Source organism: Brassica napus, chromosome A3, assembly GCF_020379485.1.
Source record: "Brassica napus cultivar Da-Ae chromosome A3, Da-Ae, whole genome shotgun sequence".
In the NCBI taxonomy this organism is placed as follows: Eukaryota; Viridiplantae; Streptophyta; class Magnoliopsida; order Brassicales; family Brassicaceae; genus Brassica; species Brassica napus.
In genome coordinates, this window is record NC_063436.1 from 35,426,172 (window position 1) to 35,450,243 (window position 24,072).

General features: G+C 44.7%; 1 protein-coding gene, 18 non-coding genes and 5 pseudogenes across 22 annotated transcripts; all 24 read right to left on the reverse strand.

Annotated features, from left to right (window-relative positions):
- Positions 1 to 10: 10 nt before the first annotated feature.
- LOC125607479 lies at positions 11 to 129 on the reverse strand. Its single transcript, XR_007338636.1, has one exon. It is a non-coding gene; the product is annotated as a 5S ribosomal RNA (ribosomal RNA).
- A 6,036-nt stretch (positions 130 to 6,165) lies between these two features.
- Positions 6,166 to 6,282, reverse strand: LOC125607660 (annotated as a pseudogene).
- Positions 6,283 to 6,662: 380 nt separating this feature from the next.
- LOC125607648 lies at positions 6,663 to 6,773 on the reverse strand (annotated as a pseudogene).
- Positions 6,774 to 7,153: 380 nt separating this feature from the next.
- LOC125607466 lies at positions 7,154 to 7,272 on the reverse strand. The gene has a single exon (XR_007338624.1). It is a non-coding gene; the product is annotated as a 5S ribosomal RNA (ribosomal RNA).
- Positions 7,273 to 7,653: 381 nt separating this feature from the next.
- On the reverse strand, positions 7,654 to 7,771 carry LOC125607490. The gene has a single exon (XR_007338649.1). It is a non-coding gene; the product is annotated as a 5S ribosomal RNA (ribosomal RNA).
- A 378-nt stretch (positions 7,772 to 8,149) lies between these two features.
- On the reverse strand, positions 8,150 to 8,268 carry LOC125607429. Its single transcript, XR_007338588.1, has one exon. It is a non-coding gene; the product is annotated as a 5S ribosomal RNA (ribosomal RNA).
- Positions 8,269 to 8,649: 381 nt separating this feature from the next.
- LOC125607509 lies at positions 8,650 to 8,768 on the reverse strand. Its single transcript, XR_007338668.1, has one exon. It is a non-coding gene; the product is annotated as a 5S ribosomal RNA (ribosomal RNA).
- Positions 8,769 to 9,147: 379 nt separating this feature from the next.
- LOC125607482 lies at positions 9,148 to 9,266 on the reverse strand. Its single transcript, XR_007338641.1, has one exon. It is a non-coding gene; the product is annotated as a 5S ribosomal RNA (ribosomal RNA).
- A 376-nt stretch (positions 9,267 to 9,642) lies between these two features.
- LOC125607384 lies at positions 9,643 to 9,761 on the reverse strand. Its single transcript, XR_007338544.1, has one exon. It is a non-coding gene; the product is annotated as a 5S ribosomal RNA (ribosomal RNA).
- Positions 9,762 to 10,141: 380 nt separating this feature from the next.
- Positions 10,142 to 10,252, reverse strand: LOC125607663 (annotated as a pseudogene).
- A 378-nt stretch (positions 10,253 to 10,630) lies between these two features.
- Positions 10,631 to 10,749, reverse strand: LOC125607437. The gene has a single exon (XR_007338596.1). It is a non-coding gene; the product is annotated as a 5S ribosomal RNA (ribosomal RNA).
- Positions 10,750 to 11,114: 365 nt separating this feature from the next.
- Positions 11,115 to 11,232, reverse strand: LOC125607460. Its single transcript, XR_007338619.1, has one exon. It is a non-coding gene; the product is annotated as a 5S ribosomal RNA (ribosomal RNA).
- Positions 11,233 to 11,611: 379 nt separating this feature from the next.
- Positions 11,612 to 11,730, reverse strand: LOC125607385. The gene has a single exon (XR_007338545.1). It is a non-coding gene; the product is annotated as a 5S ribosomal RNA (ribosomal RNA).
- Positions 11,731 to 12,109: 379 nt separating this feature from the next.
- On the reverse strand, positions 12,110 to 12,220 carry LOC125607649 (annotated as a pseudogene).
- A 379-nt stretch (positions 12,221 to 12,599) lies between these two features.
- On the reverse strand, positions 12,600 to 12,718 carry LOC125607476. Its single transcript, XR_007338634.1, has one exon. It is a non-coding gene; the product is annotated as a 5S ribosomal RNA (ribosomal RNA).
- A 379-nt stretch (positions 12,719 to 13,097) lies between these two features.
- Positions 13,098 to 13,216, reverse strand: LOC125607464. The gene has a single exon (XR_007338622.1). It is a non-coding gene; the product is annotated as a 5S ribosomal RNA (ribosomal RNA).
- Positions 13,217 to 13,594: 378 nt separating this feature from the next.
- Positions 13,595 to 13,713, reverse strand: LOC125607486. The gene has a single exon (XR_007338645.1). It is a non-coding gene; the product is annotated as a 5S ribosomal RNA (ribosomal RNA).
- Positions 13,714 to 14,092: 379 nt separating this feature from the next.
- Positions 14,093 to 14,203, reverse strand: LOC125607651 (annotated as a pseudogene).
- A 377-nt stretch (positions 14,204 to 14,580) lies between these two features.
- LOC125607441 lies at positions 14,581 to 14,699 on the reverse strand. The gene has a single exon (XR_007338600.1). It is a non-coding gene; the product is annotated as a 5S ribosomal RNA (ribosomal RNA).
- A 378-nt stretch (positions 14,700 to 15,077) lies between these two features.
- On the reverse strand, positions 15,078 to 15,195 carry LOC125607505. The gene has a single exon (XR_007338664.1). It is a non-coding gene; the product is annotated as a 5S ribosomal RNA (ribosomal RNA).
- A 379-nt stretch (positions 15,196 to 15,574) lies between these two features.
- LOC125607477 lies at positions 15,575 to 15,693 on the reverse strand. Its single transcript, XR_007338635.1, has one exon. It is a non-coding gene; the product is annotated as a 5S ribosomal RNA (ribosomal RNA).
- Positions 15,694 to 16,071: 378 nt separating this feature from the next.
- LOC125607511 lies at positions 16,072 to 16,190 on the reverse strand. Its single transcript, XR_007338670.1, has one exon. It is a non-coding gene; the product is annotated as a 5S ribosomal RNA (ribosomal RNA).
- A 379-nt stretch (positions 16,191 to 16,569) lies between these two features.
- Positions 16,570 to 16,688, reverse strand: LOC125607487. The gene has a single exon (XR_007338646.1). It is a non-coding gene; the product is annotated as a 5S ribosomal RNA (ribosomal RNA).
- Positions 16,689 to 17,317: 629 nt separating this feature from the next.
- LOC106444788 lies at positions 17,318 to 23,510 on the reverse strand. Of its 4 annotated transcripts, XR_007338446.1 has the most exons (3): positions 18,915 to 19,312; positions 18,787 to 18,829; positions 17,446 to 17,558 (listed from the first exon to the last, which is right to left on the reverse strand). XR_007338446.1 is itself a non-coding variant. In XM_048776931.1 (2 exons), the coding sequence occupies exons 1-2, from the start codon at positions 22,910 to 22,912 to the stop codon at positions 17,505 to 17,507; spliced, it is 1,107 nt and encodes a 368-aa protein (XP_048632888.1). In that variant the 5' UTR covers positions 22,913 to 23,510; the 3' UTR covers positions 17,318 to 17,504. The 4 variants fall into 4 exon arrangements, 1 of the variants encoding a protein (XP_048632888.1); XR_007338445.1 differs by lacking the exon at positions 18,787 to 18,829 and having other exon boundaries at positions 17,318 to 17,558; XR_007338444.1 differs by lacking the exon at positions 18,787 to 18,829 and having other exon boundaries at positions 17,318 to 17,558; positions 18,893 to 19,312.
- Between the last annotated feature and the right edge of the window lie 562 nt (positions 23,511 to 24,072).

A 24,072-nucleotide genomic window follows, 5' to 3' on the forward strand; every position in this document is an offset into this window, starting at 1 on the left:
AAAATAAAAAGGGGTGCAACACGAGGACATCCCAGGAGGTCACCAATCCTAGTACTACTCTCACCCAAGCACGCTTCACTGCGGAGTTCTGATGGGATCCGGTGCATTAGTGCTGGTATGATCGCACCCATCAGTACATCACTCTCTTTTCTATATATCCTTTTCTCGGCCAATCAGAGTGCAAGGCCGTGGGGCCCACATGATTTTCTGGCCATTTGTTTTGAGCGAAAAAGTGCGTCGAGGTTAATGGCGTTAAGAAAGTATCAAAAACAACCCTCAGAATCCGCTTTCGATCTTTTTACGTGCCATAACTTTCTGCAGCCTGTTTGAGGGTCAAAGCGGCTGAATTTGAGCCCGAAAAATTGTGCCGTCTATTCACTGCCCATTATGTTTTCTAGGGCTTCCAAAATGGTGCTATGGGCGACTTAGTTCCTCACGGTTCAAAAGTTTTGAGGTTTCAAATGTTTAGACTCGTTTTAGGCTGAAAAAAAAAATTAAAAAAATAAAAAGGGGTGCAACACGAGGACTGTGGGAACCGAAATTCGCATTGTCGATTTCCGTTTAATTGGGAAACTAGGAAAACCCTAATTTCCCAGAGGTCCCGGATCTCTGCGAGAGCCAACGACAAGTGACTAAATATATGCGGAAATCATGAAAAGATAACAAACGAGTTTAGAGAAAACAATGGATCTTATTTCGAGTCCGCGTAAGAGCGTTGCAATCATTACAAGAGATCATTAAAGCTTTGGCCGCAAAGGCTGTCAGCGAGTTACTTAGTTCTAGCAGCCTAATAGCTCAAACCTAGTTGAGTCGCAGCTCGATAACAAAAGACGAAAAAGATACAGAAAAGGTTTTTGATTGTTTTCGGACTGCTGAACCTTGTTTAAAGACTGCCTACGTACCCCTTTCGAGGATCAAGCCGAGCGTAGTTCAATTGATAGAGCTGGAAAAGAGATCGAACTGCCTGGGTGAGTTCGTCGTAAACTGAGTGCCAGACATAGAAACCGAACTTGTCGAGAATAAAGCCTAAAGTTTCTAAGTGCAAAGAATTTCGAGTCTAAAAAGTTCTCCTTTTTTTATGCCTCTCGCCTAGGACTCCTTATCTACTCGCTCCAAGGTCGTTTACGATTTTACTCTCTGCCCTTAAGCCGTCATAGCGAAATGGAGATATTCCATTTTTTCCGATGTTCGTAATTATCTTCAAATTCCGTATTTATCCGCGGAAACTTGACATTTATCTTCCCTGCGAACCAAGTGTAAACCGTCCTACAGTTTACGGGCTTTTTGTTAAGAAATCGTAAGATGGGCACGAGCATATTTAGGTCCCTTGGGTCGTATTCCGACTTGAAAAGTTTATTGCGACTTCTTTCGATAAAGAACAGACTTTCCGCGGTTTTTACCGCAAAGTTTGATCGATGATTTAGAATGGCGGAAAACATGAACTGAGTTTGCCTACAGTCTTCGGGAGATAGCATCAAAGATAAACGAGAGTGCATGGACTGGGTCGAATCGAATTTCGAAAGAGCTCGGTCGCTACGTGCGACCGAGCTGTGTGCATGCTTGGTCGCCGTGTATCGATCTAGCTTGGCTTGTCCGCGGTCCGATTTCAATACCCGAGCTTGTCCGTGGCCGAATTGGATACATGTCCGTTGCCTTCGGACAATCGGTATTAGTTGTTCGATTGAGATTTGAACAAGATTTTACCACAAGGCTTCGTAAAGTTATCTTTACGAAGATTAGTTTTGTAAAAACGTTCATGCTGATTTTTACGGACTTTCAGACATTGATTCCGTTGTGACCGATTTTGACCCCAACTGTTAGCCCCCCCAGCTCGTTAGAACCATGAGCTTCTATGCGTGAGGTTCTGCAGAAGTTGTTTGAAGTTAGGGAGTTAAGTAGTTACATACCTACTCCCCTTTTTTTTTACGAAAGAAAGTGTTTGAACCGATACTTTGAAGGTTGTGTACGTTTCTTCTTCTGAGATTTGGAATGATCGATAATTCGGGACGATTTATAGACGATGCTTGGACTGTGATTTGATTGTTTCCACGTTGACTACTTGGAATATGTCGGTTCCGAGAAAATTGCCAGAAACGAATCGATTTTAAGACGACGTTCATGTCTCTAGTTTTTTCTCTCTTTAGGAAGCGAGTTTGATATGCGAGGCGATCATTTCTCGATTTTCGGAGAGTTTAGATCGGTTTGCAAGATCTAGATGAACAATTATGGAGCAATATATCGAGACAGGACAAATCGACTATGACTTAGTTCGCTAGACTATCCACCTAGGTTTTACGTTCCCTAAAGTTCTATGGCAGTCTCAATGGCGTTTTTATTTTTTAGTAATCTCCTACGAAAATTCCAAGTCTGATTTCAAACATTTCAAGTCGGAAATACAATAGTTCTCTCGAAGATGCAGTTTTGTCTCTTCTCAGTTTTGCTTGCTCATTTTCCTTTCCTCTTCTCGTGTATGTTCGCCATTTCCGATATTGGTGTTTATCCTTTGAAACTTGACATTTATCTTCCGAACTTGATTGTTATCTTCTCCTTAGATATGACGTCAAATTTTGTAAAAAGGTTCAACATAATCGTATAGTTGAGGCGGCTAAGGTGTTAAGTTAACCGTTGCCGTTTTGTACGATTAATCTGAATCCTATGCGAGAAAACAAGACTTTGCGGTTTTTTTTTGTCGTAAAGTTTCAATGGTAACTCCGATCGGAACAAGAGACGTTTCGGTCGAGATTTGAAGGAGAACACAAAGCTGTAAGTAAGAGCGAATAGGAGCAAGCGAAGGAGTTTAGACGAGCTTTACTTGTTTTTGTCGTAAAATCTCGACGAAAACTCCGATTGAGACGAAACGAAAAGCGTTTTGATCGGGATTCAAAAGAGAACACAAAGGAGGAGCTTTTTGAGGCCTGATAGGTCGCAATGTAGCGAGATGGGGGTCTGACAGGTCGCTACGTAGCGAGTGGAAGCAAGCCAAGAAGAGTCCTACTTGTTTTCGTCGTAAAATCTCAACGGAAACTCCGATTGAGACGAAACGAAAAGTGTTTCGATGAGGATTCAAAAGAGAACCCAATGGAGGACCTTTCGGAGGCCTTACCGGTCGCTACATAGCGAGTGAAGGTCAGACAGGTAGCAACGTAGCGAGTGGAAGCGAGCCAAGAAGAGTCCTACTTGTTTTCGTCGTAAAATCTCAACAGAAACTCCGATTGAGACGAAACGAAAAGAATTTTGATGAGGATTCAAAAGAGAACCCAAAGGAGGACCTTTCTGAGGCCTTACAGGTCGCTATGTAGGGAATGAAGGTCAGACAGGTCGCTACGTAGCGAGTGGAAACGAGCTAAGAAGAGTCCTACTTGTTTTCGTCGTAAAATCTCAACGGAAACTCCGATTGAGACGAAACGAAAAGCGTTTCGACGAGGATTCAAAACAGAATCCAAATGAGGACCTTTCTGAGGCCTTACCGATCGCTACGTAGCGAGTGAAGGTCAGACAGGTCGACACGTAGCGAGTGAAAGCGAGCCAAGAAGAGTCCTACTTGTTTTCGTCGTAAAATCTCAACGGAAACTTCGATAGAGACGAAACAAAAAGCGTTTCGATGAGGATTCAAAATAGAACCCAAAGGAGGACCTTTCTTATGCCTTACCGGTCGCTACATAGCGAGTGAAGCTCAGACAGGTCGCTACGTAGCGAGTGGAAGCGAGCCAAGAAGAGTCCTACTTGTTTTCGTCGTAAAATCTCAACGGAATTTCTGATTGAGACGAAACAAAAAGCGTTTGGATGAGGATTCAAAAGAGAACCCAAAGGAGGACCTTTTTACGCCTTACAGGTCGCTACGTAGCGAGTGGAGAGCTGGTTTGAGCTCGGTCGCTACGTAGCGACCGAGCAGCGTGTGCATGCTCGGTCGCTACGTAACGACCGAGCAGTGTGCGTGCTCGGTCGCTATGTAGCGACCGAGCAGTGTGCGTGCTCGGTCGCTACGTAGCAACCGAGCAGTGTGCGTGCTCGGTCGCTACGTAGCGACCGAGCGATGTGCGCGCTCGGTCGCTATGTATTGCTATGTAGTGACCGACCAGCGTTTGCATGCTCGGTCGCTACATAGCGACCGAGCAGTGTTCGTGCCCTGTCGCTACGTAGCGACCGAGCAGTGTGCGTGCTCGGTCGCTACGTAGGGACCGAGCAGTGTTCGTGCTCTGTCGCTACGTAGCGACCGAGCAGTGTGCGTGGTCGGTCGCTACGTAGCGACCGAGCAGTGTGCGTGCTCTGTCGCTACGTGGCGACCGTGCAGTGTTCGTACTCTGTCGCTACGTAGCGACTGAGCAGTGTGCGTGCTCGGTCGCTACGTAGCCACCGAGTAGTGTGCGTGCTGGGTCGCTACGTAGTGACCGAGCTGTGTAATCGATCGATTCTGTTTCCTTTTTCCGTGATTAACCTAGGGGTTTTTCAGCGGTTTTTGGGAGAACGAGTTTTACCCTTCCAAAATGTTTTCGGAAAACTTGCTTTGTTAAAATCCTTACACATTGAGACTTCTTTTGTTTGGTAATGAGCCAAACTTACGGGTTTTGATAAGATTTATCGTATCCCTTCGTGTTTACATGGAGAAATCGCGAGCTTGTTTTAGTGCTCTTCCTGTGGCGGAAGGTCGCGACTAAGTTTTCGATTTTGTTGAAAACTACGGCGTTTGCGTAAGCGTTGGCCATAGGAGCAGTCAGTGCTGCGAGTTTGTCTTTCATATATCCAGACATCGTTTTGATCAAGCGTTTTGTGGCCATGAGTAAGAGTAATCCGTAACCCCCCCCTCCTTCTAGCGCCAAACTGTGGGAACCGAAATTCGCACTGTCGATTTCTGTTTAAATTAGAAAACTAGGAAAACCCTAATTTACCAGAGGTCCCGGATCTCTGCGAGAGCCAATGACAAGTGACCAAATATATGCAGAAATCATGAAAAGATAACAAACGAGTTTAGAGAAAACAGTGGATCTCATTTCGAGTCCGCGTAAGAGCATTGCCATCATTACAATAGATCATAAAAGTTTTGGCCGCAAAGGCTGTCAGCGAGTTACTTAGTTCTAGCGGCCTAATAGCTCAAACCTAGTTGAGTCGCAGCTCGATAACAAAAGACGAAAAAGATACAGAAAAGGTTTTTGATTGTTTTTGGACTGAACCTTGTTAAAGGCTGCCTACGTACCCCTTTCGAGGATCAAGCTGAACATAGTTCAATTGATAGAGCTGGACAAGAGATCGAACTGCCTGGGCGAGTTCGTCTAGTAACTGAGTGCCAGACATAGAAACCGAACTTGTCGAGAATAAAGCCTAAAGTTTTTAAGTGCAAAGAATTCCGAGTCTAAAAAGTTCTCCTTTTTTTATGCCTCTCGCCTAGGACTCCTTATATACTCGCTCCAAGGTCGGTTTATGCTTTTACTCTTCTGCCCTTAAGCCGTCATAGCATAAAATGGAGATATTCTATTTTTTCCGATCTTCGTAATTATCTTCAAAATTCCGTACTTATCCGCGGAAACTTGACATTTATCTTCCCTTGCGAACCAAGCGTAAACCGTCCTACGGTTTATGGGCTTTTGGTTAAGAAATCGTAAGATGGGCCTCGAGTCATATCTTAGGTCCCTTTGGGCCGTATTCCGACTCAAAACGTTTATTGCGACTTCTTTCGATAAAGAACAGACTTTCCGCAGTTTTTACCGCAAAGTTTGCTCGATGATTTAGAATGGCGGAAAACAAGAACTGAGTTTGCTACAGTCTTCGGGAGATAGCATCAAAGGATAGACGAGAGTGCATGGACTGGTGTAGAATCGACATTTCGGAAGAGCTCGGTCGCTACGTAGCAACCGAGCTTGGCTCGAGCTCGGTCGCTACATAGCGACTGAGCGGAACGGACGCTCGGTCGCTACGTAGCACCCGAGCTTGGCTCGAGCTCGGTCACTACGTAGCGACCGAGCGGGACGGACTCTCGGTCGCTACGTAGCGACCGAGCTGTGTGCATGCTTGGTCGCCGTGTATCGATCGAGCTTGGCTTCTCCGCGGTCCGATTTCCATACCCGAGCTTGTCCGCGGCCGATTTGGATACATGTCTGTTGCCTTCGGACATTCGATATTTCATGCTGATTTTTACGGACTTTCAGACATTGATTCCGTTGTGACCGATTTTGACCCCAACAAGGACTTCCCGGGAGGTCACCAATCCTAGTACTACTCTCGCCCAAGCAGGCTTCACTGCGAAGTTCTGATGGGATCCAGTGCATTAGTGCTGGTATGATCGCACCCATCAGTGCATCACTCTCGTTTCTATATATCCTTTTCTCGGCCAATCCAAGTGCAAGGCCGTGGGGCCCACATGATTTTCTAGCCATTTTGTTTCGAGCGAAAAAGTGCGTCGAGGTTAATGGTGTTAAGAAAGCATCAAAAACACCCTGAGAATCTGCCTTCGATCTTTTTTACGTACCATAACTTTCTGCAGCCCAGTTGAGGGTCAAAACGGCTGAATTTGAACACGAAAAATTACGCCGTCTTGTCGCCGCCCATTATGGATTCTGGAACTTTCCGAAATGGTGCTATGGGCGACGTAGTTCCTCACGGTTCAAAAGTTATGAAGTTTTCAAGTTTAGACTCGTTTTATGCTGAAAAAAAAATAAAAAAAATAAAAAGGAGTGCAACACGAGGACTTCCCGGGAGGTCACCAATCCTAGTACTACTCTCGCCCAAGCACGCTTAGTTCTGATGGGATCCGGTGCATTAGTGCTGGTATGATCGCACCCGTCAGTACATCACTCTCGTTTCTATATATCCTTTTCGCGGCCAATCCAAGTGTAAGGCCGTGGGGCCCACATGATTTTCTTGCCGTTTTGTTTCGAGCGAAAAAGTGCGTCGAGGTTAATGGCATTAAGAAAGCATCAAAAACACCCTGAGAATCCGTTTTCGATCTTTTTTACGTACCTTAACTTTCCGCAGCCCGTTTGAGGGTCAAAACAGCTGAATTTGAGCCCAAAAAATTGCGCCGTCTATTCACCGCCCATTATGTTTTCTAGGGCTTTCCGAAATGGTGCTATAGGCGACGTAGTTCCTCACGGTTCAAAAGTTATGAGGTTTTCAAGTTTAGACTCGTTTTGGGCTGAAAAAAAAATAAAAAAAATAAAAAGGGGTGAAACACGAGGACTTCCCGGGAGGTCACCAATCCTAGTACTACTCTCGCCCAAGCACGCTTCACTGCGGAGTTCTGATGGGATCCGGTGCATTAGTGCTGGTATGATTGCACCCGTCAGTACATCACTCTCGTTTTTATATATCCTTTTCTCGGCCAATCCAAGTGCAAGGCCGTGGGGCCCACATGATTTTCTTGCCATTTTGATTCGAGCGAAAAAGTGCGTCGAGGTTAATGGCGTTAAGAAAACATCAAAAACACCCTGAGAATCCGTTTTCGATCTTTTTTACGTGCCTTAACTTTTCGCAGCCCGTTTCAGGGTCAAAACGGCTGAATTTGAGCCCGAAAAATTGTACCGTCTATTCACCGCCCATTATGTTTTCTAGGGCTTTCCGAAATGGTGCAATAGGTGACGTAGTTCCTCACGGTTCAAAAGTTATGAGGTTTTCAAGTTTAGACTCGTTTTAGGCTGAAAACAAAATAAAAAAAAATAAAAAGGGATGCAACACGAGGACTTCCCGGGAGGCACCAATCCTAGTACTACTCTCGCCCAAGCACGCTTCACTGCGGAGTTCTGATGGGATCCGGTGCATTAGTGCTGGTATGATTGCACCCGTCAGTACATCACTCTCGTTTCTATATATCCTTTTCTCGGCCAATCCAAGTGCAAGGCCGTGGGGCCCACATGATTTTCTTGATATTTTGTTTCGAGCGAAAAAGTGCGTCGAGGTTAATGGTGTTAAGAAAGCATCAAAAACACCCTGAGAATCCGCTTTCGATCTTTTTTACGTGCCTTAACTTTCTGCAGCCCGTTTAAGGGTCAAAAAGGGTGAATTTGAACCCGAAAAATTACGCCGTCTAGTCACCGCCCATTATGGATTCTGGGCTTTCCGAAATGGTGCTATGGGCGACGTAGTTCCTCACGGTTCAAAAGTTATGAGGTTTTCAAGTTTAGACTCGTTTTAGGCTGAAAAAAAAATAAAAAAATAAAAAGGAGTGCAACACGAGGACTTCCCGGGAGGTCACCAATCCTAGTACTACTCTCGCCCAAGCACGCTTCACTGCGGAGTTCTGATGGGATCCGGTGCATTAGTGCTGGTATGATTGCACCCGTCAGTACATCACTCTCGTTTCTATATATCCTTTTCTCGGCCAATCCAAGTGCAAGGCCGTGGGGCCCACATGATTTTCTTGATATTTTGTTTCGAGCGAAAAAGTGCGTCGAGGTTAATGGTGTTAAGAAAGCATCAAAAATACCCTGAGAATCCGCTTTCGATCTTTTTTACGTGCCTTAACTTTCTGCAGCCCGTTTAAGGGTCAAAAAGGGTGAATTTGAACCCGAAAAATTACGCCGTCTAGTCACCGCCCATTATGGATTCTGGAACTTTCCGAAATGGTTCTATGGGCGACGTAGTTCCTCACGGTTCAAAAGTTATGAGGTTTTCAAGTTTAGACTCGTTTTAGGCTGAAAAAAAATAAAAAAAAAATAAAAAGGGATGCAACACGAGGACTTCCCGGGAGGCTACCAATCCTAGTACTACTCTCGCCCAAGCACGCTTCACTGCGGAGTTTTGATGGGATCCGGTGCATTAGTGCTGGTATGATTGCACCCGTCAGTACATCACTCTCGTTTCTATATATCCTTTTCTCGGCCAATCCAAGTGCAAGGCCGTGGGGCCCACATGATTTTCTTGCCATTTTGTTTCGAGCGAAAAAGTGCGTCGAGGTTAATGGTGTTAAGAAAGCATCAAAAACACCCTAAGAATCCGCTTTCGATCATTTTTACGTGCCATAAAATTCTGCAGCCCGTTTGATGGTCAAAACGGCTGAATTTGAACCCGAAAAATTACGCCGTCTAGTCACCGCCCATTATGGATTCTGGAACTTTCCGAAATGGTTCTATGGGCGACGTAGTTCCTCACGGTTCAAAAGTTATGAGGTTTTCAAGTTTTGACTCGTTTTAGGCTGAAAAAAAAATATAAAAATAAAAAGGAGTGCAACACGAGGACTTCCCGGGAGGTCACCAATCCTAGTACTACTCTCGCCCAAGCACGCTTCACTGCAGAGTTCTGATGGGATCCGGTGCATTAGTGCTGGTATGATCGCACCGTCAGTACATCACTCTCGTTTCTATATATCATTTTCTCGGCCAATCCAAGTGCAAGGCCGTGGGGCCCACATGATTTTACGGCCATTTTGTTTCGAGCGAAAAAGTGCGTCGAGGTTAATGGTGTTAAGAAAGCATCAAAAACACCCTGAGAATCCGCTTTCGATCTTTTTTACGTGCCTTAACTTTCTGCAGCCCGTTTGAGGGTCAAAAAGGCTGAATTTGAACCCGAAAAATTATGCCGTCTAGTCACCGCCCATTATGGATTATGGGGCTTTCCGAAATGGTGCTATGGGCGACGTAGTTCCTCACGGTTCAAAAGTTATGAGGTTTTCAAGTTTAGACTCGTTTTAGGCTGAAAAAAAATAAAAAATAAAAAGGAGTGCAACACGAGGACTTCCCGGGAGGTCACCAATCCTAGTACTACTCTCGCCCAAGCACGCTTCACTGCGGAGTTCTGATGGGATCCGGTGCATTAGTGCTGGTATGATCGCACCCGTCAGTACATCACTCTCGTTTCTATATATCCTTTTCTCGGCCAATCCAAGTGCAAGGCCGTGGGGCCCACATGATTTTCTTGCCGTTTTGTTTCGAGCGAAAAAGTGCGTCGAGGTTAATGGTGTTAAGAAAGCATCAAAAACACCCTGAGAATCCGCTTTCGATCTTTTTTACGTGCCATAACTTTCTGCAGCCCGTTGAGGGTCAAAACGGCTGAATTTGAACCCGAAAAATTACGCCGTCTTGTCACCGCCCATTATGGATTCTGGAACTTTCCAAAATGATGCTATGGGCGACGTAGTTCCTCACGGTTCAAAAGTTATGAAGTTTTCAAGTTTAGACTCGTTTTAGGCTGAAAAAAAAATTAAAAAAAATAAAAAGGAGTGCAACACGAGGACTTCCCGGGAGGTCACCAATCCTAGTACTACTCTCGCCCAAGCACGCTTAGTTCTGATGGTATCCGGTGCATTAGTGCTGGTATGATCGCACCCGTCAGTACATCACTCTCGTTTCTATATATCCTTTTCGCGGCCAATCCAAGTGTAAGGCCGTGGGGCCCACATGATTTTCTTGCCGTTTTATTTCGAGCGAAAAAGTGCGTCGAGGTTAATGGCGTTAAGAAAGCATCAAAAACACCCTGAGAATCCGTTTTCGATCTTTTTTACGTGCCTTAACTTTCCGCAGCCCGTTTGAGGGTCAAAACGGCTGAATTTGAGCCCAAAAAATTGTGCCGTCTATTCACCGCCCATTATGTTTCTAGGGCTTTCCGAAATAGTGCTATAGGCGACGTAGTTCCTCACGGTTCAAAAGTTATGAGGTTTTCAAGTTTAGACTCGTTTTAGGCTGAAAAAAAAATTAAAAAATAAAAAGGGATGCAACACGAGGACTTCCCGGGAGGTCACCAATCCTAGTACTACTCTCGCCCAAGCACGCTTCACTGCGGAGTTCTGATGGGATCCGGTGCATTAGTGCTGGTATGATCGCACCCGTCAGTACATCACTCTCGTTTCTATATATCCTTTTCGCGGCCAATCCAAGTGTAAGGCCGTGGGGCCCACATGATTTTCTTGCCGTTTTATTTCGAGCGAAAAAGTGCGTCGAGGTTAATGGCGTTAAGAAAGCATCAAAAACACCCTGAGAATCCGTTTTCGATCTTTTTTACGTGCCTTAACTTTCCGCAGCCCGTTTCAGGGTCAAAACGGCTGAATTTGAGCCAAAATATTGCGCCGTCTATTCACCGCCCATTATGTTTTCTGGGGCTTTCCGAAATGGTGCTATAGGCGACGTAGTTCCTCACGGTTCAAAAGTTATGAGGTTTTCAAGTTTAGACTCGTTTTAGGCTGAAAATAAAAAGGGATGCAACACGAGGACTTCCCGGGAGTCACCAATCCTAGTACTACTCTCGCCCAAGCACGCTTCACTGCGGAGTTCTGATGGGATCCGGTGCATTAGTGCTGGTATGATCGCACCCGTCAGTACATCACTCTCGTTTCTATATATCCTTTTCTCGGCCAATCCAAGTGCAAGGCCGTGGGGCCCACATGATTTTCTTGCCATTTTGTTTCGAGCGAAAAAGTGCGTCGAGGTTAATGGTGTTAAGAAAGCATCAAAAACACCCTGAGAATCCGCTTTCGATCTTTTTTACGTGCCTTAACTTTCTGCAGCCCGTTTGAGGGTCAAAACGGCTGAATTTGAACCCGAAAAATTACGCCGTCTAGTCACCGCCCATTATGGATTCTGGGGCTTTCCGAAATGGTGCTATGGGCGACGTAGTTCCTCACGGTTCAAAAGTTATGAGGTTTTCAAGTTTAGACTCGTTTTAGGCTGAAAAAAAAATAAAAAAATAAAAAGGAGTGCAACACGAGGACTTCCCGGGAGGTCACCAATCCTAGTACTACTCTCGCCCAAGCACGCTTCACTGCGGAGTTCTGATGGGATCCGGTGCATTAGTGCTGGTATGATCGCACCCGTCAGTACATCACTCTCGTTTCTATATATCCTTTTCTCAGCCAATCCAAGTGCAAGGCCGTGGGGCCCACATGACTTTCTGGCCGTTTTGTTTCGAGCGAAAAAGTGCGTCGAGGTTAATGGTGTTAAGAAAGCATCAAAAACACCCTGAGAATCTGCTTTCGATCTTTTTTACGTGCCATAACTTTCTGCAGCCCAGTTGAGGGTCAAAACGGATGAATTTGAACCCGAAAAATTACGCCGTCTTGTCACTGCCCATTATGGATTCTGGAACTTTCCGAAATGGTGCTATGGGCGACATAGTTCCTCACGGTTCAAAAGTTATGAAGTTTTCAAGTTTAGACTCGTTTTAGGCTGAAAAAAAATAAAAAAAATAAAAAGGAGTGCAACACGAGGACTTCCCGGGAGGTCACCAATCCTAGTACTACTCTCGCCCAAGCACGCTTAGTTCTGATGGGATCCGGTGCATTAGTGCTGGTATGATCGCACCCGTCAGTACAACACTCTCGTTTCTATATATCCCTTTCGCGGCCAATCCAAGTGTAAGGCCGTGGGGGCCACATGATTTTCTTGCCGTTTTGTTTCGAGCGAAAAAGTGCGTCGAGGTTAATGGCGTTAAGAAAGCATCAAAAACACCCTGAGAATCCGTTTTCGATCTTTTTTACGTGCCTTAACTTTCCGCAGCCCGTTTGAGGGTCAAAACAGCTGAATTTGAGCCCGAAAAATTGCGCCGTCTATTCACCGCCCATTATGTTTTCTAGGGCTTTCCGAAATGGTGCTATAGGCGACGTAGTTCCTCACGGTTCAAAAGTTATGAGGTTTTCAAGTTTAGACTCGTTTTAGGCTGAAAAAAAAAAAAAAAAATAAAAAGGGATGCAACACGAGGACTTCCCGGGAGGTCACCAATCCTAGTACTACTCTCGCCCAAGCACGCTTCACTGCGGAGTTTTGATGGGATCCGGTGCATTAGTGCTGGTATGATTGCACCCGTCAGTACATCACTCTCGTTTCTATATATCCTTTTCTCGGCCCATCCAAGTGCAAGGCCGTGGGGCCCACATGATTTTCTTGCCATTTTGTTTCGAGCGAAAAAGTGCGTCGAGGTTAATGGTGTTAAGAAAGCATCAAAAACACCCTAAGAATCCGCTTTCGATCTTTTTTACGTGCCATAACATTCTGCAGCCCGTTTGATGGTCAAAACGGCTGAATTTGAACCCGAAAAATTACGCCGTCTAGTCACCGCCCATTATGGATTCTGGAACTTTCCGAAATGGTTCTATGGGCGACGTAGTTCCTCACGGTTCAAAAGTTATGAGGTTTTTAAGTTTTGACTCGTTTTAGGCTGAAAAAAAAATATAAAAATAAAAAGGAGTGCAACACGAGGACTTCTCGGGAGGTCACCAATCCTAGTACTACTCTCGCCCAAGCACGCTTCACTGCGGAGTTCTGATGGGATCCGGTGCATTAGTGCTGGTATGATCGCACCGATCAGTACATCACTCTCGTTTATATATATCATTTTCTCGGCCAATCCAAGTGCAAGGCCGTGGGGCCCACATGATTTTACGGCCATTTTGTTTCGAGCGAAAAAGTGCGTCGAGGTTAATGGTGTTAAGAAAGCATCAAAAACACCCTGAGAATCCGCTTTCGATCTTTTTTACGTGCCTTAACTTTCTGCAGCCCGTTTGAGGGTCAAAAAGGGTGAATTTGAACCCGAAAAATTACGCCGTCTAGTCACCGCCCATTATGGATTATGGGGCTTTCCGAAATGGTGCTATGGGCGACGTAGTTGCTCACGGTTCAAAAGTTATGAGGTTTTCAAGTTTAGACTAGTTTTAGGCTGAAAAAAAATAAAAAAATAAAAAGGAGTCCAACACGAGGACTTCCCGGGAGGTCACCAATCCTAGTACTACTCTCGCCCAAGCACGCTTCACTGCGGAGTTCTGATGGGATCCGGTGCATTAGTGCTGGTATGATCGCACCCGTCAGTACATTACTCTCGTTTCTATATATCCTTTTTTCAGCCAATCCAAGTGCAAGGCCGTGGGGCCCACATGATTTTCTTGCCGTTTTGTTTCGAGCGAAAAAGTGCGTCGAGGTTAATGGTGTTAAGAAAGCATCAAAAACACCCTGAGAATCTGCTTTCGATCTTTTTTACGTGCCATAACTTTCTGCAGCCCAGTTGAGGGTCAAAACGGCTGAATTTGAACCCGAAAAATTACGCCGTCTTGTCACCGCCCATTATGGATTCTGGAACTTTCCAAAATGATGCTATGGGCGACGTAGTTCCTCACGGTTCAAAAGTTATGAAGTTTTCAAGTTTAGACTCGTTTTAGGCTGAAAAAAAATTAAAAAAATAAAAAGGAGTGCAACACGAGGACTTCCCGGGAGGTCACCAATCCTAGTACTACTCTCGCCCAAGCACGCTTAGTTCTGATGGGATCCGGTGCATTAGTGCTGGTATGATCGCACCCGTCAGTACATCACTCTCGTTTCTATATATCCTTTTCGCGGCCAATCCAAGTGTAAGGCCGTGGGGCCCACATGATTTTCTTGCCGTTTTATTTCGAGCGAAAAAGTGCGTCGAGGTTAATGGCGTTAAGAAAGCATCAAAAACACCCTGAGAATCCGTTTTCGATCTTTTTTACGTGCCTTAACTTTCCGCAGCCCGTTTCAGGGTCAAAACGGCTGAATTTGAGCCCAAAAAATTGTGCCGTCTATTCACCGCCCATTATGTTTTCTAGGCTTTCCGAAATGGTGCAATAGGTGACGTAGTTCCTCACGGTTCAAAAGTTATGAGGTTTTCAAGTTTAGACTCGTTTTAGGCTGAAAAAAAATTAAAAAATAAAAAGGGATGCAACACGAGGACTTCCCGGGAGGTCACCAATCCTAGTACTACTCTCGCCCAAGCACGCTTCACTGCGGAGTTCTGATGGGATCCGGTGCATTAGTGCTGGTATGATTGCACCCATCAGTACATCACTCTCGTTTCTATATATCCTTTTCGCGGCCAATCCAAGTGTAAGGCCGTGGGGCCCACATGATTTTCTTGCCGTTTTATTTCGAGCGAAAAAGTGCGTCGAGGTTAATGGCGTTAAGAAAGCATCAAAAACACCCTGAGAATCCGTTTTCGATCTTTTTTACGTGCCTTAACTTTCCGCAGCCCGTTTCAGGGTCAAAACGGCTGAATTTGAGCCCAAAAAATTGTGCCGTCTATTCACCGCCCATTATGTTTTCTGGGGCTTTCCGAAATGGTGCTATAGGCGATGTAGTTCCTCACGGTTCAAAAGTTATGAGGTTTTCAGGTTTAGACTCGTTTTAGGCTGAAAAAAATAAAAAAAATAAAAAGGGATGCAACACGAGGACTTCCCGGAAGTCACCAATCCTAGTACTACTCTCGCCCAAGCACGCTTCACTGCGGAGTTCTGATGGGATCCAGAGCATTAGTGCTGGTATGATTGCACCCGTCAGTACATCACTCTCGTTTCTACATATCCTTTTCTCGGCCAATCCAAGTGCAAGGCCGTGGGGCCCACATGATTTTCTTGCCATTTTGATTCGAGCGAAAAAGTGCGTCGAGGTTAATGGCGTTAAGAAAACATCAAAAACACCCTGAGAATCCGTTTTCGATCTTTTTTACGTGCCTTAACTTTCCGCAGCCCGTTTCAGGGTCAAAACGGCTGAATTTGAGCCTAAAAAATTGTGCCGTCTATTCACTGCCCATTATGTTTTCTAGGCTTTCCGAAATGGTGCAATAGTTGACGTAGTTCCTCACGGTTCAAAAGTTATGAGGTTTTCAAGTTAAGACTCGTTTTAGGCTGAAAACAAAATAAAAAAAATAAAAAGGGATGCAACACGAGGACTTCCCGGGAGGTCACCAATCCTAGTACTACTCTCGCCCAAGCACGCTTCACTGCGGAGTTTTGATGGGATCCGGTGCATTAGTGCTGGTATGATTGCACCCGTCAGTACATCACTCTCGTTTCTATATATCCTTTTCTCGGCCCATCCAAGTGCAAGGCCGTGGGGCCCACATGATTTTCTTGCCATTTTGTTTCGAGCGAAAAAGTGCGTCGAGGTTAATGGTGTTAAGAAAGCATCAAAAACACCCTAAGAATCCGCTTTCGATCTTTTTTACGTGCCATAACTTTCTGCAGCCCGTTTGATGGTCAAAACGGCTGAATTTGAACCCGAAAAATTACGCCATCTAGTCACCGCCCATTATGGATTCTGGAGCTTTCCGAAATGGTTCTATGGGCGACGTAGTTCCTCACGGTTCAAAAGTTATGAGGTTTTTAAGTTTTGACTCGTTTTAGGCTGAAAAAAAATATAAAAATAAAAAGGAGTGCAACACGAGGACTTCCCGGGAGGTCACCAATCCTAGTACTACTATCGCCCAAGCACACTTCACTGCGGAGTTCTGATGGGATCCGGTGCATTAGTGCTGGTATGATCGCACCGATCAGTACATCACTCTCGTTTCTATATATCCTTTTCTCGGCCAATCCAAGTTCAAGGCCGTGGGACCCACATGATTTTACGGCCATTTTGTTTCGAGCGAAAAAGTGCATCGAGGTTAATGGTGTTAAGAAAGCATCAAAAACACCCTGATAATCCGCTTTCGATCTTTTTTACGTGCCTTAACTTTCTGCAGCCCGTTTGAGGGTCAAAAAGGCTGAATTTGAACCCGAAAAATTACGCCGTCTAGTCACCGCCCATTATGGATTATGGGGCTTTCCGAAATGGTGCTATGGGCGACGTAGTTGCTCACGGTTCAAAAGTTATGAGGTTTTCAAGTTTAGACTAGTTTTAGGCTGAAAAAAAAATAAAAAAATAAAAAGGAGTCCAACACGAGGACTTCCCGGGAGGTCACCAATCCTAGTACTACTCTCGCCCAAGCACGCTTCACTGCGGAGTTCTGATGGGATCCGGTGCATTAGTGCTGGTATGATCGCACCCGTCAGTACATCACTCTCGTTTCTATATATCCTTTTCTCAGCCAATCCAAGTGCAAGGCCGTGGGGCCCACATGATTTTCTTGCCGTTTTGTTTCGAGCGAAAAAGTGCATCGAGGTTAATGGTGTTAAGAAAGCATTAAAAACACCCTGAGAATTCGCTTTCGATCTTTTTTATGTGACATAACTTTCTGCAGCCAGTTTGAGGGTCAAAACGGCTGAATTTGAACCCCAAAAATTACGCCGTCTAGTCACCCCCCATTATGGATTCTGGGGCTTTCCGAAATGGTGCTATGGGCGACGTAGTTCTTCACGGTTCAAAAGTTTATAGGTTTTCAAGTTTAGACTCGTTTTAGGCTGAAAAAAAATAAAAAAATAAAAAAGAGTGCAACACGAGGATTTCCCGGGAGGTCACCTGTAACACCCCCGGACCATCCTAGGCCGGACCAACCCGGAACGTCCCGAAACCGTTACAAGGGTTGACAGTACCGTAGTCGTACCAGCTAAGACTTCAAAACAAATTCAAAGTCTCGACCAGTCCGACCACTGTACCGTCCCTCTCAACCTCGGCCTAAGGCTTGCCAACCCGTACCTCGGTCAAGAGTTGTGTTAAGTTCAGACTAAACTCAAATATCAGCGTTCTACGGGGATTTTATTAAATCAAACATAATTTTATTTATTTTACAAAGTCGGGAACTCGACTAAAGTCCTTAAAGATAAACGCAGCAGAAAATAAAAACAAACGAGTCAACGGGTACCCATGAAAAACAAAACGAGTGAAAACATCAACATCTTGCGCCTTGCAAACAACAACGGAAATCTACGCGTGGCCTCGTCCTCCGCACCCTGCAAACGCCCAATCCCCTAAGGTTACCTGCATAGTAGAAGAGGGAATGAGTAATCGAAATCACTCAGTGAGTTCCCAAAACAAAACAACAACTACCCCCTTCAGCCCATGCTCAAACAACAAGAGCAACACAACAAAGCAATGCAATAACAACAACAAAAATTAAATATGCAATGCGAGAATTTAAACATGAATGCAATGCAAAAACTTAAACATGAATGCAATGCAACTACTCTACACCCAAGTCTCCCACCGAGACTTAACTACAAAACTAAGACTCGATCTAGACTCAATCCTAGACTCAAACACTACAAAACAAAACACTCAAAGGATGGCGCCACACGCAACACATCCCGAGATCCCTCACAACACAGAGCCCTAACTCTCCCAACTAAACACTCCCGACCACAAACACATAAGTCACATGATCAGAAAACATCATCTCCGAGAATTGGGCATCTCCCAATCTAACTCGGGCCGCATTGTCATGCAGCGCTTGTCCATGGGCGCGACCCACTTCACGTGACAAGCAATGGAGAGAAGGTCACTCCACCGCTGGAGAATTGGGTATCTCCCAATCTAACTCCGAGACAGCCATGCACTTTAGTCTAGAAGCAACACAACACATCAAAACAATAATCAAGCGTGAGGGAGCTCCACCTCTAACCTCCACGCACAACTAGACTAAATGCACAACACATCCCACACTCGCCCTAGCCTAGACAAAACACAAACACACTAGCATGAGGGGGCAGAGCCACAAACTTCAATACAACCCTAAGCCTAGACTCAACCTAAAACAACTAAAGCGAGTGACACACTACAACTACCCGGCAAAAGAGAGAGTCTCACTCAAATCTCTTTGCAACCCCAAACTACACTACAATGCATGAGCATATGAACTACATGAGAGAGTTACACTCAAATCTTCATGCTTCACAACAACAACTCATAAGCTACAACTAATCAAACGAATGCATGCATGCAACTAACGACATAACAACACAATGCATGTCTAACATATCATCACCCCTAGATGAATATGTTCACCACCACAAGACATGCAATGCACAAATACAACTAATGCATGCAAGAAAGTAAACACTCAAGTATGGGGACTACCAATCTCCCACACACACACACCCAAACAATCATAGCCACAAATGTGGTTCAATCACAAGAACTAAAACGTTTCTTGCTCCTCCACCTGCACACACACACGGTTAGAACACACAACACAACCAGGGAAACCCACCTAAAACTTCACAAACCGCACAACAGCTCCAAAAGCAAAAGACCTAAGGTTAACACTAAAACCGATCAAAGAGAGGCTAAAGGCTACGAGGGAAAAGGGAACCTACAAACGATCAACTAAGGTCTTACCACCACTCCTAGCACTCCACAACCGATCCTAGAGCAAGGATCAAGCCACGCAAAAGCCTTCCACACTCACCTCACATACTCAAAACTTTTATCGGTTTTAAGCCATTTTCTCTCTCTAGAACAAACCATAAGATCGACTGAGAGAGAAAGGTCAGGGGTTTCTAAACTTCAAAAACACATCCTAAGGGTTCTATTTATAGCCAAAGGGAGGGATGGGAGCACTTGACACATGTTCACACACTTGTCACCAATTTAAACTCGAAATTCATGCATGTGGGTAAATACACTTAATCTACTCTTTTTCTTCTGAGCTTCTGGAAGGTCACTTACTTTACCTTGAAGTTCAAGTGTATCAAATCTCAGCTCCAAACTTGATCGGCAAGTTACTTTGCCCCATAACCCATTTTTAAGGCTTAAATGAGCTATTTGCAAAACACATGGTAAACCTACTCCTTAGGTTTGTTACCCATTATTCCTGTAGACTCCATGAGGTGCTGAATTGACCAATGCATGCTCTCCTTCGTCCCTGACGTTATTCCACTCCAAATAATTTTTCTTCATGAAGGGCTTTTTTACCACTTTTGGTTAATGGACTGCTCCACTTACTCCAGGCTTCAAGTGATTGTTCCAGCCTGCTCCATTACTTCATTTGGGTCCTAAATGAACCTTAGATGTAGAGGTTTTGAGGTAGAAACCCATTTCTCCAGCCCATGTCTTCTTTGCCATTTATAGCCCATTTCGGGTATAAAACGTGTATTCATGATTTCTTGCTCTCTAGATGTCTTTTTCCCATGATTTCTTCACTCAAAAATCCCTTGATTTATTCCACACCTTGTCCAGGTTTGAAGGAATTTTTTCTCCTACACGTGGCATGCTCCTATTGGTTGCTCGGAAGTGGTAAATGGACCAATAAGGCACTTTCTCTCTCCTTTGACTTTGGTTGACTTTGACTTCTGAGTTGACCACTTTCAAAACCTGAGGAAATGTGTAAAACATCCCTTTGAACTCCTTTCTCATCTTTTCACATCTTCATTTGGCTTCCTTAGCTCTCCTCCAGCTCACTTGACCATATCGACCAAAACTGCTTTTCTCCGGATCATCTTGGTTATGTCTTGGCTAGACTCTCTAATATGTCTTCAAATACCTTAAATAAGGTTTCTAGGTTGACTCCTTAACTCCTTGATTTATGTTTATCACCTTTATCTTCATGCTGCTACCGAACCTCTGATGTAGACTATCTCCGGTACTGCTTTTCGACTGCTTCCTTACGCTCTCGAACAAACTTGATTCTGACTCGACCAAATGTTTTCTCCTATCTCAACTTGATGATTGAGATTAAGTCTTACTTGAGTTGCTGACTTTGGAAATCCTCCATGTTCGACCATCACCATTCCGTAGCTTAATTTCTAACTCCTCGAACCATTTTTACTTCTGCTCGATCGTTCTTCAAAACTCCTCGATCGAACCTCCATAAACATCTTCATACACCTTTCCACTTTGGTTGCTGGATGATTCCACGTCGTTGACTTTGCGTTTATTTGTCCTCTAAGGTCAGGGTTATTACATTCTCCCCTCCTTAAAATGAATTTGTCCCCGAATTCACAAGTTACGCCGAACTTTCTGCTACCACCTTTTGTTGGCTACTTCAACTCTTCATCGTCTTCTAGCTTCTTCGATTCTACTCCGATCATTGATAATCTTCTTCCTCTCTTCTTCTTTTGCTTTAACTCTCCTTGATATCACCATTTCTTTACTGCTTCAGCTTCCTCGATCTGCTCCTTGACTTTATGTCGTTGATGCCACTATCTGCTCTCACTATCTTCTTCTTCCTTTGTAATCCGGCTGCTACTGTTTGATACTCCTCCATGTAGGTCTAAACTCCGCTGCCATTTGACCTGATGCCACCATCTGATTCCACCATTTGATTCAAAAATCTTCTACCACCATTTGATATAAATAAATTCTTCTACCACCATTTACTCATATCATGACTGCCTGTTGTGGTACGATCAACTCAACTGCTTTACTCTTGTCTCCCCTCCTTAGGAAACAACTCCATCTTGATCTTCAACATTCCGTCTATTCTTCGTCTGGGCTTTCTCCTTCAACTCTTCTCGTCTTCTTATGGTCTTAGACTTGACTAGGCTTCATCTTCTACTCTCATCATAATCTTTCTTCTTGGCTTTACACTGTTTGGGCTTCACCACGACATCTTCTTGGTTTGGTCTTCCTCGTGACATCTCTTCTCTGATTCTTCGGCTTATGGGCTTTTTATTAACTTCATCTCTTCATGACATCACCATTTCAAACATCATACACTCTGGTCTTAACGCTTCAGTTACTGCCTTCGTTGCTTCTTCACTAGCTCGATCACTGATTGCTCTGGTCTTGCACACATGACCATGCACGGATTGCACGAAAATCCTTCTTGGGAGAAAGATCACACCATCGCTCCTCTTGAATCCCCACACTGCTCGACGACTCTTGAACATACGCTGACGACTCTGAACCTTCACATTGACGACTCTGAACCGTTGCACACTCGTTGCCGATCTATACCACGATTTCCTCTGATTCCAGATCTTCCCACACATGCACGAATCTTTTGGTAACAATATGTCAAGGCTCATGTCCTTCCGACAACATCAACACTCACGACACATCTCAACTTATGGCTATAAATAGGGATCGGTTCCTAAATCCTAGGGTTCACTATATCCTAAACTAACAAGGCTTCTAAAAGAAACTAAACCTAACTACCACAACCTAGCAAGGGTTACTCATTAACCACACTTGCTACAAGGACACACCGTCCACAACACAACAAGGTTGCACACGCAACGCTCAACAACACAAAACTAAACAAGCAAGCAAAGCAAAGGAAAGCAAAGCAGAGCAACAACTACAGCTACAACACCCAAGAGAAAGGATCAGCGCCCACTTACCTTAGCCGCCACGAGAACCCCAATCAGGACTCCTAGTAAGGTCAAGGTCTCTAAGGTTTGATCCTCCTGTTGTAGATGAGGCTGATCGAGCAGGCTGGTAGGAGGAACAACGGAGATGGGTACGGCTATGGTCACGTTGGTCATTGGACAATCTGCGATGAAGTGTCCACGCGTCTCACATGAGCTGCAAATCAGATATGCGCTCAAGTCTGGCTGACTCCTAATCCTTGTGCAAGCCCGAGTATGATGATCATCCGCTCCACACACATTGCATTCTTCTTCGGTTGGAATGTTGCGAGAGTCTTGAACATTTGATGCTGGTCTTCTACTGGTACTTCCTTTTTCCACTTGTCCACCTAGAGCTCCATTTGGTCTGGTCCTTCCATTCTGAGTACTCTCCATCATCTGAACATCTCTTACGATCTCTGGTTGAACTTCCATGTCTACTTCCCTTGCTCCAGTTCCGACTTTAGGATTTGCTGGCGGTGACTCCATTGGCATTGGTGAGTAGTGATACTCATTGTATGGATCAAAAGATTGTCCGATGCTCTCCAAACTGTAATCAAGAGATCCTCCAAGTGAAAATGCTGGACTCCAAGCTGGCATCGAAATCCACAGACTGCTTTCACGAGAACTGATGTCAATGATGTTGACGGCGACTGTGCTGTCTGATGAGATCTCAATAACTTCTGGCGCTGGTGGTTTAATGATCTCCACGTCGGACGAGCTGATGTCCATTGCTTCCCAATACTCATTGCCATAACCATACTGGTAGTTGAATGAGTCGGATGCTTGCGGAATTGCTCCCGTTCCTGCGAAAAAGTTCATGCCTTCCAGGTGATCAGATTCTTCTTCAACTTCTTCAAGTACTTCAGCTTCTTCAAATTCAGATGACCCAGTCTCATGTGAACTCTCGGTGCTCTCGACCACATTCTCATCTTCAAAGTTAGAATCAGATGCTGACTCGCTGGATGAGCTTGACTCACTTGATCCATCATAACCGGCTGCTCCAGACACTTGTCCAACCCTCCGTAACCGTACCACATTCCTCATCCTCGATCTACTCCCAACCTGTCGACTGCCTGCACCAGAAACTACAACACAAGGTAAAAGGGTAAGGTCCTAAATTCCCAAAAACTGATCTAACATACCTAATCCTAATCCTAAGCAGAGGACGTGCCAGTTCCCTAATGATGTTGTTTGCGACTCCTTTTGACTCGATAAAACATATGAAAACCCGCAAACGAAAGTAATGGTATCTCAACCATTGCTCTGATACCACCATTTGTAACACCCCCGGACCGTCCTAGGCCGGACCAACCCGGAACGTCCCGGAAGCGTTACAAGGGTTGACAATACCGCAGTCGTACCAGCTAAGACTTCAAAACAAATTCAAAGTCTCGACCAGTCCGACCACTGTACCGTCCCTCTCAACCTCGGCCTAAGGCTTGCCAACCTGTACCTCGGTCAAGAGTTGTGTTAAGTCCGGACTAAACTCAAATATCAGCGTTCTACGGGGATTTTATTAAAACAAACATAATTTTATTTACTTTACAAAGTCGGGAACTCGACTAAAGTCCTTAAAGATAAACGCAGCAGAAAATAAAAACAAACGAGTCAACGGGTACCCATGAATAACAAAACGAGTGAAAACATCAATATCTTGCGCCTTGCAAACAACAACGGAAATCTACGCCTGGCCTCGTCCTCCGCACCCTGCAAACGTCCAATCCGCTAAGGTTACCTGCATAGTAGAAGAGGGAATGAGTAATCGAAATCACTCAGTGAGTTCCCAAAACAAAACAACAACCACCCCCTTCAGCCCATGCTCAAACAACAAGAGCAACACAACAAAGCAATGCAATAACAACAACAGAAATTAAATATGCATTGCAAGAATTTAAACATGAATGCAATGCAAAAACTTAAACATGAATGCAATGCAACTACTCTACACACAAGTATCCCACCGAGACTTAACTACAAAACAAAGACTCGATCTAGACTCAATCCTAGACTCAAACACTACAAAACAAAACACTCAAAGGATGGCGCCACACGCAACACATCCTGGGATCCCTCACAACACAGAGCCCTAACTCTCCCAACTGAACACTCCCGACCACAAACACATAAGTCACATGATCGGAAAACATCATCTCCGAGAATTGGGCATCTCCCAATCTAACTCGGGCCGCATTGTCATGGCTTGT